This window comes from Choloepus didactylus, chromosome 2 (genome assembly GCF_015220235.1).
Source record: "Choloepus didactylus isolate mChoDid1 chromosome 2, mChoDid1.pri, whole genome shotgun sequence".
Classification (NCBI taxonomy): domain Eukaryota; kingdom Metazoa; phylum Chordata; class Mammalia; order Pilosa; family Megalonychidae; genus Choloepus; species Choloepus didactylus.
The window spans coordinates 203276536-203287375 of NC_051308.1; the positions used below are offsets into that span (position 1 = coordinate 203276536).

The 10840-nt window shown below is 42.6% G+C and overlaps 1 protein-coding gene across 1 annotated transcript in view; it reads left to right on the forward strand.

Moving 5' to 3' along the window:
• ZSWIM5 (zinc finger SWIM-type containing 5) overlaps positions 1-10653 on the forward strand; it is a 250126-nt gene extending 239473 nt beyond the window's left edge. Inside the window, exons 12-14 of the mRNA XM_037827381.1 lie at positions 6553-6716; positions 7165-7246; positions 7985-10653. Of these exons, the coding sequence (XP_037683309.1) occupies positions 6553-6716; positions 7165-7246; positions 7985-8847 (1109 nt within the window). The 3' untranslated portion in view covers positions 8848-10653. The remainder of the gene's footprint in view (positions 1-6552; positions 6717-7164; positions 7247-7984) is intronic.
• The last annotated feature ends 187 nt before the right edge of the window (positions 10654-10840 follow it).

Genomic DNA, 10840 nt, shown 5'->3' on the forward strand with positions numbered 1-10840 from the left:
AGACAATTCACAGAAAAGGAGATACAGATTACTTTGAAACAATTAATATTCTCAGCCTCACTTGAGAAATATAAATTAAAATTATCCTAAGGTAACACTTTTCACAATTTTATTGGCAAAAAATCAGTAAATCCCCCATCAACATGGGGATAAGAAGTAATGGCAGCAGTGGCCTGGCATGCGATGTCAGATTCTGAGCAGGATAAGGAGGATGATACACAAGTGGGTAGGTGAGGTCAGTGGCATTGAACCAGCATGGGATATTTCAGCACCCATGGGGTTGAGGAGAGCAGTTGTACCACCTGGCAAGGAGTGACAGGGACCAAGCAGGATGAAGAGGGAACCCATCTGGAGAGCAGCAGTGGCAGTGGCCAAGTGAGGGGTGTCAGAGCCCAGAGAGGGTAAAGAGGACATTTGCACAAGGGGACAGCAGTAACAATGGAAGATTGGTTACATATCATAAATATATTAAGAACAAAGGGAGCCAGATTTATCTCTGCCAGAGAAAGTAGTTACAGATACATAAACCAAGAAAACTAGAATGAATCCTGTGATATTAGATTGGAATTGGAGGCATTGGTACAAACTCATGGTTTTTAATATTTACAATAAGATAAAGAAATAAATATAAATATGAAGGTGTGCATATATAAGTGTGTATGTATGTGCTTTTGTGTGCATACATGAATGTATGTGTGATGTGTGTGTCTGTGTGTGTGTGTATTCCCAAGTTTTGTCCACTGAGAGATTCTGAGAACAGCAACTTCCCAATAGCATGAGTACATCAGATAGAAAACATAATTGCTTAGGAAAATGGATAATTTCAGTCTGAGGCAAGGAAGATACAAGATGAATCTAGAACATCTTGTGCCAGAAAGTACGGAGGGACTCAAAGAACAATGAGGCATATCAAAAAAGACTTAGGAGCAACTTGAAGGGACTACCATAACTGGTCAAATCTAGGACAATTTTAGCATCAAAATAAATTATGATAACATGTTTCATGTTAAAATGGAGTAACAGTGACAAAATTTACTATCACACCTGAAACTTAAAAACAGTATATTAAACAAAAGTTGGACATCAGTCAGTGAAAGACAGTGCTCTTTGAAGGATGGGAAACAAAGAACATGAACCCTGTGATTGCCCCAGCTTACTGCCTGGAGAGTTTCCAGGCCACAGATAAGAAGAGGAAACACAAGTGGAGCCCAGCAGTCTTCCTGAGTGGAGGAGATGGAACTGAAAGTTTGGAAACCAAGGAGGCTAGAATTCATAGGGCAAAGTACCCGAGAGGAGAAAACTGCATAGAGAGAATATTCCGATGATCTAAAGAAAGGCCCCTCGAATGCTTGTAAAGAAAGTTCCAGAGACCAGAAGGAAAACACTATCTGAAATTATTAGAAGAAATAAACCCCAGAACTCACACAGGGCCAGAGTGAAAAACCTCATAATATATGGAGCATTGGGTGGAGTACTCAGAAGGGTTTTTATCTTAGTAGTGGTAGAAAATTAGCTCCAGAGCTTAGGAAATGCAGTTTTTTCCTTGGTTTTGACAACAAAACCTGACCTCAGCTGACATGAGGCATTGGTTATTTCTCAACACACTTACAGTCACAGATACCTCTCTGATCACTGATATTTTGTTGCCTTTTTTTAGTTGATGTTATTGTTGTTATTGTGTGATTTTAACTGCCCTGTAAAAATGTCAAAAAATTTTTGAAGATACTCCAGTGGAGAAGAAGAAGAAGAAAAGAAGTCGTCATCAGAAAAAATAGTTATTATAGAAGCTTGATCAGGTGTGTCTATGAGGCTTCTTACTAAAGAATATGGTGTGAGAATTAACACCATAGTTGATTTAAAGAAATAGAAAGACAAAGTGTTGTAGTTTTAAAGGGACAATGATGACCAGAATTAATGAAGAATAGAAATTTTTCAGAGGGCAAAAAATGAAGATACTGACCATGACCATGATTGAATGCATTCAACAATGAAGAAGTATGAATATGCCATGGGCCACTGACTGGTATGTTGGTCATGAAACAAGCTAGAATATGTCATGAAGGATTTAATATTGAGTGTAGAATATTCATAAAATTGGCTGCAGAAATTTTGGAAGCATAATGGTGTAAAATATATCTGAAAATCTGTGATGAAAAAGCTTCTGCTGATTATGAAGTACATGAAAACTATATTGATAAGTTTGCTAAGATAATTTTTAATGAAAACCTTAGTGTTGAACTTGTATACAGTTTTGATAAAACAGTTCTGTTTTGGCCAGTGTTTAAAAAAAATTAACAACGACTCACGAGCGAACACCAAGAGGTTTTAAGGACTCTAGCACAAGTTCAAAGTTCTAGGGTGTTTCAATGCAGACAGGTAAAGCTGGAAAAAGCCAACATTCAATATGTTTCAAAAGGTGTTCACAACTTATTAGCATGTTGTTCTAGTTTGCTAATGCTGCCATGCAAAACACCAGAGATGGATTGGCTTTTATAAAAGGGGGTTTATTTGGTTACACAGTTAGTCTTAAGGCCATAAAGTGTCCAAGGTAACACATCAGCAATCGGGTACCTTCCCTGGAGGATGGCCAATGGTGTCCGGAAAACCTCTGTTAGCTGGGAAGGCATGTGGCTGGCGTCTGCTCCAAAGTTCTGGTTTCAAAATGGCTTTCTCCCAGGACGTTCTTCTCTAGGCAGCAGTTACTCAAAAATGTCACTCTTAGTTGCACTTGGAGTACTTGTCCTCTCTTAGCTTCTCCAGAGCAAGAGTCTGCTTTCAATGACCGTCTTCAAACTGTCTCTCATCTGCACCTCCTATGCTTTCTTCAAAGTGTCCCTCTTGGCTGTAGCAAGCTCACTTCTTCTGTCTGAGCCTATATATAGTGCTAGATGGGCAGGGTCACACCTCCATGGAAATTATCCAAGTAGAGTCATCACCTACAGTTGGGTGGGGCACATCTCCATCGAAACACTCAAAGGATTCCAATCTAATCAACACTAAAACTTCTGCCCCACAAGATTGAGTCAAAGAATATGGCTTTTTCTGGGGGACATAACACATTCAAACTGGCACACATGTAAACAAAAAAGCATGGGTAATCAATATTTTCTAAATGGTTCAATAACCTGTTCCAGTGACATGAGCTCATTGCACAGAAGCTTGACTGGAAGAAACCTGTGTAATTTTTATTCCTGGACCGCTATTCCTTACCCCCTCCTGAACTGCTTGTGAAAAGTAACATTTTCAGCATTTATTTTCTTCCATTGCAACATCTGTAATACAATCTGATGACTAAGGAATTTTACTCCCAATGGAAAACAAATATAAATACTTACTTTTTTGTTTCCATACTCTATACTTGTAGCCATTGACACAGGCCTAGAAACCCAAGGTTTCCTAAAAGACTTCAGAAGTTTGATCAGGTGTGCCTTAAAGATGCCATTTACTCAGCTGTTGATACTTGGAATGATTGATAAATATTTGGCACAGACTTGGGCTTAAAATAATTTTGAAAGTGAACCTGTAGGTAAAGACTTCAAAGGATTTTGCATCACTAATGAAAATATATATAACTTCATTACTTACACCAAAAGTTTATTAGCTAAAAGTATAAATAAGTCAGAGGCTTGCTATTCAAAGTGTAGTCTGCATCACCTGGGCAGTTCTTAGAAATGGAAACTCTCAACTCAACTCCAATCTACTGAATCAGCATATCTTGCAGTACAGCCCAAGAATCCATGTTTTAACAAATTGTCCATGTGATTTTTATGCACAGTAAGGTCTTAGAAGCACTGAGTTAGAGAAAGCTGAGATGGAAAAAATACTGAATATTGTCAGTGATGCACTTGTAGTGCACTCCTTGAGTGATTAAAGAAGTTATAACTACAAATAAGTATGAAACCAGTAGTGATGATGATGATGATGAGATATAATACAAGTGTGAAGAAATCTTCATAGACGATATGGGGAGAATGTGTGAGCAGTTACTTGACCTTAAATAACGTGTATGTGCCAATCTGAATGTATTATGTCTCCCCAAATGCCATTATCTTTGATGTAATCTTGTGTGGGCAGACTATCAGTGTTAATTAGATTGGAATTCTTTGAGTGTTTCCATGGAGATGCGCCCCACCCAACTGTGGGTGATGACTCTGATTGGATAATTTCCATGGAGGTGTTGCCCCGCCCATTCAGGGTGGGTCTGAATTAAATTACTGGAGCACTATAAAAGATCAGACAGAAGGAGCAAGCTGCTACAGCCAAGAGGGACACTTTGAAGAAAGCCCAGGAGCTGCAGATGAGAGACATTTTGAAGACGGCCATTGAAAGCAGACTCTCGCTCCTGAGAAGCTAAGAGAGGACAAATACCCCAAGTGCAACTAAGAGTGACATTTTTTGAAGAACTGCAGCCTAGAGAGGAACATCCTGGGAGAAAGCCATTTTGAAACCAGAACTTTGGAGCAGACGTCAGCCACGTGCCTTCCCAGCTAAAGAGGTTTTCCAGACACCATTGGCCATCCTCCAGGGAAGGTACCCGATTGCTGATGTGTTACCTTGGACACTTTATGGCCTTAAGACTGTAACTGTATAACCAAATAAACCCCTTTTTATAAAAGCCAATCCATCTCTGGTGTTTTGCATTCTGGCAGCATTAGCAAACTAAAACAATGCATTAATCAGGGAAAAGGAGATTATAGTCATTTACTTAATTGAAGAGACTGCTTATGTAGAAACCATATTAATGAGATACATGATCTTAGAGTTAGTCTTTTTTAAAGGCCATCTATTCTAGTGCTACTTCATCACTAGAGAGTCCCACTCTTGGCCCATCTTTAAACGTCCAACTCTACACTTTGCTAATAACAGCAATACTGACGAAGGCTTTTGTCCAAGATCCTCAAGCAACCCATGTAACAAATACTCATTGCATATATATGTGCAGATATTTAGCTTAGTTTGAGGTTATATTGAATGTTTTCCTTAGAAATAAAGAGTATCAAGTATATATGGTCTGTATTTTTCACACTATTTTATTCACCAGTTTATAACCAAATAAGTAAACTGCAATTTTTGGTCTTTATTCCACTTAGTGTGACTATTTATACATTTCACTGCAGAAATAGTTAGGTGTTTAATTATGGGATGCTGCTCCAGACCCACTGAGGATATTATATAATATATGATAAATGAACAAATTATTTTTCTGTAATTTGAAAAATTTTGAATTCCAAAACGCATCTGGCCCCAGTGGTTTTGAATAAGAAATTGTGAACCTGTGTGTCCATAAATGGAATATTATGCAGGCATATAAAGGAATAAGAAGCTCATTATGTACTGATATGGAATACTCTCCAAGATACATTGATATATGAAAAAAATAAGATGCAAACCTGATGTGTGTGTACTATGCTACCATTTGTGATTTTTTTAAAAAGAAAGAAAATAGATCATTGATTTGTTTTTTATGCATAGAATATCCTAAAAGGTAATCCAAGAAACTGATATAATTGGTTGCCTATAGAGTTAGAACCGAGTGAATGAGGGACAGGAGGAGTGAAGGGGAGAAAGCAGAGCTTTCCATTGTTTATTTTTTGTACATTTTGAATATTGGAACATGAATATTTCACATTTTTAAATTATAAAAAACAAAGAAGACAGAAGAAGAAAGGAAATCCCTCCCATAACCCTAATACCCAGAAACAATTACTGGTAAGACATTGATATAAATATTCCTGAAGATTTTCTATTCACACACTGCTTTTTTATCTTTTTATGTAAAAATAGAATCAGAATATTTACACAAATTGTTTGTAATTCTCACAATAATCCTAAAAGGTTATTTCCATTTTACAGGTGAAGTAACTGAGCTGGTATATGGCTGAACCAAGGTCAATCCACATTGTATTTTACTCCAAAGCCTATATACTCTTAGCACTACACTTCCTTGACTTTATCAACCAGCTACCAAGCAAAACAGAAGCCCTACTTTTTGTTCTATCTTTATTTCACATACTACCCTTTATATGGTATCCCAATCTTTCATACATTATACTGCCCTTATATAGTAATATTCACTTCCTTTGGTATACATGCCCCTCCTATGGTTATTCCTTAACTCTGTGCTTGTACTTTGTGTAAAATCCTTGCTTACCTAATAGGAAGCACTGGCTCAGCTCCTTTTTGATCCAGGGAGCTGTAGAAAGAAGCATACAATGGGATTGGCATACTTTTCCCCCCCCAATAATGAGGCTTCCTGTCTCCTATATAAGTAGATATCAGAATTCAGGTCTGAGACCTAAGGAGCCTGTGGGTATAGAGGGTGTGGGGTGGGGACAGATCAAAAGGTAGAGAGAAGCAATTTCATATGGGTATCTGGGGAAAGAAGGAGCCCCCAGTGGGTTCAGTAGAGACAGAGCTTGACCACCCAGAAGGAATGGTAGCATTCAATGAATTGATAGCAGCCAGTCCAACCAGTGCCTGTTGTGATCAGCTGACTGCTCAGGGAAGCTTTAAAGCAGACCCTGTCCCTACCTCTTTTCTCGGCACCTATAGGGGACACTCTGAGGCTCCGAACAATCCTGGAAGCAGTACAGAAGCACATCCATTCTTCCTCCCTCATCTTCAAACTGGCCCAAGATGCATTCAAGATTGCAACTCCCACGGACAGTAGTACCGATAGCACCCTGCTCAACGTGGCCCTGGAGCTGGGGTTACAGGTATGGGGAAGGAGCAAACCATCCCTGCTTTAGGCCTCTGGCCAAATGACATTTGCAGAAGATAAGATCCCAGGGGAACTGGGTATATATCAAGTCTGATTCTTTCTGTGTCCCCAGAACTAAAGTTCTAGGCTAGGCACAAGGTAAGGAGTCCATAATCTGGACTCCATTTTGAAGTTAAGGCCAAAAGCAGTGTAGCTTTAAGCTCCACAGCATCTCCTACACTCAACATTCTTCCAAGTCAAGCAAAGTATGATAATAGGATTTTATTAATTACAGTTTATCAGAGAAGTCTTACATCTGACTGATGGGAAGGTGGGTCAGAGGTTAAACAAACCTATCTGTTCTTTTCAGGGGAATAAATATTTGTTGAATAAATGAATGGCCGGGGGAAGTGAGGAGGGGGAGGTCACAACAGGCCCACTGAAAATGCCTCTTTTGTGCCCAGGTGATGCGGATGACCTTATCAACCCTCAACTGGAGACGTCGGGAGATGGTACGATGGTTGGTGACATGTGCTACAGAAGTGGGTGAGTGTTCCTGCCTCCCTCTGCCCCCAGGGAAAAAGAGTTTCTAGATGATACTCTTGGGAGAAGACAACGAATCCTTAGAGCTCCCACATTCCCACTACTGATGGCCTAGGACAGGATGAGGCTGCTGGTAGGAGAAGACAGCTTCTCTTCAGCCAGCCCAAGCTCTGCCCTGCCAGCTTGGACCACACCCTGATGTCAGCAGTATTTTAACCCTCTGATTAGAGATATGTCTGAGAGAATGCATTTTCAACCACTGATACTCAAATGCTCCCTGAGGAGATGGTTGGTCCAGTGGTCCCAGTCCCTGCCCAGGCTTCTGAAAAACCCCAAACAACTTGGAGGCTCAGGACCCCTTCTAGAGCCCTAAGTCCCAGCACAAGACTCTCCACCCTAAGATGCCCCACTTCAGGTAGAACCCTCACACAGATCTGGGACCCCTGCCTTGGGGCAGGCAAGCCATAGGCTCTGCTGCTCCATCCTTGTGAGGGTCTAGGAGCCCCTGCAGAGACCTTCAACCCTCTGACCTGGGGAAGGCAGGGATGGGAAGAGACCCCAAACAAGGTCTGGCCATCCGGGATGCTCCTCTTGCCCTGGTTTGCCTCAGATCATCTCAAGGCTGCTGAGGAGGAGGAACAACTCGTCTCTGCAGGCCAAGTTCTGACCCTAAACGGTAACCCAGGCAGACCTGAATCAGGACCCAGATGGCCACGGCTGAGCTCAGGCTCTCCCTGACAGGTGTGCGGGCCCTCGTGAGCATCTTGCAGAGCTGGTACACACTCTTCACTCCCACCGAGGCTACTAGTATTGTGGCTGCCACCGCCGTGTCTCACACCACTATCCTGCGCCTAAGTCTCGACTATCCACAACGAGAGGAGCTGGCTAGCTGTGCTCGCACGCTGGCCCTGCAGTGTGCCATGAAGGATCCACAGAGTTGTGCCCTGTCAGCCCTTACGCTCTGTGAGAAGGACCACATTGCCTTTGAGGCAGCCTACCAGATCGCCATTGATGCCGCCGCTGGCGGCATGACCCACTCACAGCTGTTCACCATCGCCCGCTACATGGAGCTCCGTGGCTACCCACTACGTGCCTTCAAACTGGCCTCACTGGCCATGAACCATCTCAACCTGGCCTACAACCAGGACACCCACCCAGCCATCAATGATGTGCTCTGGGCATGCGCTCTCAGCCATTCTCTGGGCAAGAATGAGCTAGCAGCCCTCATCCCCCTGGTGGTGAAGAGTGTGCACTGCGCCACAGTGCTTTCAGACATCCTGCGTCGCTGCACAGTGACAGCTCCTGGCCTGGCTGGCATCCCAGGCCGCCGCAGCTCTGGAAAGCTCATGTCCACTGACAAAGCTCCCCTGCGCCAACTGCTGGACGCCACCATCAACGCCTATATCAACACCACACACTCACGCCTGACACACATCAGTCCCCGCCACTATGGAGAGTTCATTGAGTTTCTGAGCAAGGCTCGGGAAACCTTCTTACTACCCCAGGATGGCCACCTGCAGTTTGCCCAGTTCATCGACAACCTCAAGCAGATATACAAAGGCAAGAAGAAGCTGATGCTGCTGGTACGAGAGCGCTTTGGCTAAGAAAACAGACAGCTCACTGCTAGGGCAGGCTGGACTCCCAGGTACTGTCAGGCGAGGCCAAGGACACAAAGATTTGTCTACCCTGAGAGGACTCTGAGCACCTGTGGCTGAAGCTAAAGGACCACAGCGCTAAAGATGGGGAGAGTCCAACTCTAGCTAATAAACCTGCCTTGGCAAAGTTCTCACTACAGCCCACTGTTCTGGAGGAGCAGGCCCTGCAGATCGATCAGAAACCCTACAACATGCCACCTCACATCCCTAAATCCTGTGTGTCCTAGGCACTGGTCCTCTCTCTTCTGGCAAATACAGAATACTGTTCCGTCTCAGGGATTGCTTAACCAGAGAAACAGAAGCATTTATGGTATTGTAAATACTATACTATATGTGTTGCCAATTACATTGTAAAGTTGTAACTATTTATAATTCTGGTTCTAATTTGATGGACACTTGAAGTAGCTGTGAATGGGATGATAGGCTGATTGAATGGAGGTCTTTTATTTTCTGAAGAGACTCACAACCATTTCTCAGGTTTCTTTTGCTGAGTGTATGTTGTCAGCAGTGGAAGAGTATGGTTGGCAGGGAGAGAAATGGCCAGTTAGAATAAATCTCAAGTCTAGTCTATGCAGAAACCCCAGCCTGCAGATGAGGCCTCTATAGCCCAGTGGTGAGTGAGGGGCAGAGGCCAGGACAGAACTTAGAATTTGCCTCATTAAGCTATGATGACCCTGAGGCTCCTGATCCTGCCTCACATGGCCTCTCCAGGAGCCTGCTGAGCTCCTGAAAAATAATTAAGGAAGAAGATGAGGGTCTGGGAAGTCATTGATCTTATAATGTACATCTACTCTGCTCACCTTAGTGTTAGAGAGTCTGGTTTCATCTCTAATTATGTATGTATGCGTGTATCTGTATGGCTAAATACATGTGTCTGTGCATAGATACATCTGTGCATGCTTGTCTATATGTATACATCTATATGTATCTGTCAGTTCTGCACGTGTGTACATGCCTGTACACGTACACGTCTGCCGGGCTGTGGGTTTCTGTGTGCATATACACATTTACATACATGTGTGAATATATGAACACAAGTGTGTATGTGTCTATGCATGTTTAGTATCTAATCACACATGAATGCATGTTTGTGTCTCTGTGTGTGCCTGCTATCCATGGATCTCTCTTTATGTGTAACTGTGTATATTTCTACATGGAGGTATGCCTGTGCACTCATGTGTTTGAGGATCTGCATGAACATGTCCCTTCTCTCTTTGCCAGATTTCTCTTCCCTATTCCTCTCTTAAGTCTCTCTTACCAGCTGAACATGTTCCTAATCTGTGTGCCCCCTCTATTCACCATTCTCTCATGAAACAAGCTTCCAAGCACAGTCTCTTTTGGCCCTAAGACTGACTACTTGAGCTCCACGGTTCTCTTCTTGCTCCACATCCTTGCTTTCTTTCCCTGCCTTTCTACCTCAAGCTTCCTCTGCCTGCTATTGTCATAGACCATGTGGTTGCTGATATGGAGGCTGGGGCTGGAATGCATTTGGCCTTTCCCTTTCTGACTAATTTCTAGCCCTACCAGACAACCCGTTTTAGCCCTGGCTGACTTCCACAGTATATCATGCTCCTGCTGCCTTCCTGTCCCCTCTTGTCAGCCTGGAATTATAGGAGGTAGCAAAGGGTATTCAGAAGTCATTTGGATACCAGTGTCTTGGTGTTTACTGTTTCATGTCTTAGTTCCTGAGTGGGGGTGGGGTGGGATGTGGTAGGGAAGGGTTGGTATAGCTAGAGTGTGAACTAAGGTCCTCCTTGTCTGCTTTATTTTCTTTCCTTGACAAACTGTTTGTTTGTGTTATTTTTTTTTTTTTTTGCTCCAAACTGACTAGTAAGTTGTACTTACAGTTGTTGGCTACTTAAGTCTCACTGTCCATCCATGGGCCCCTACAACCTCTCAGCCCAGTAGGTTAGTAAAAAAGAGAAGCCACTCCCATTTCTGT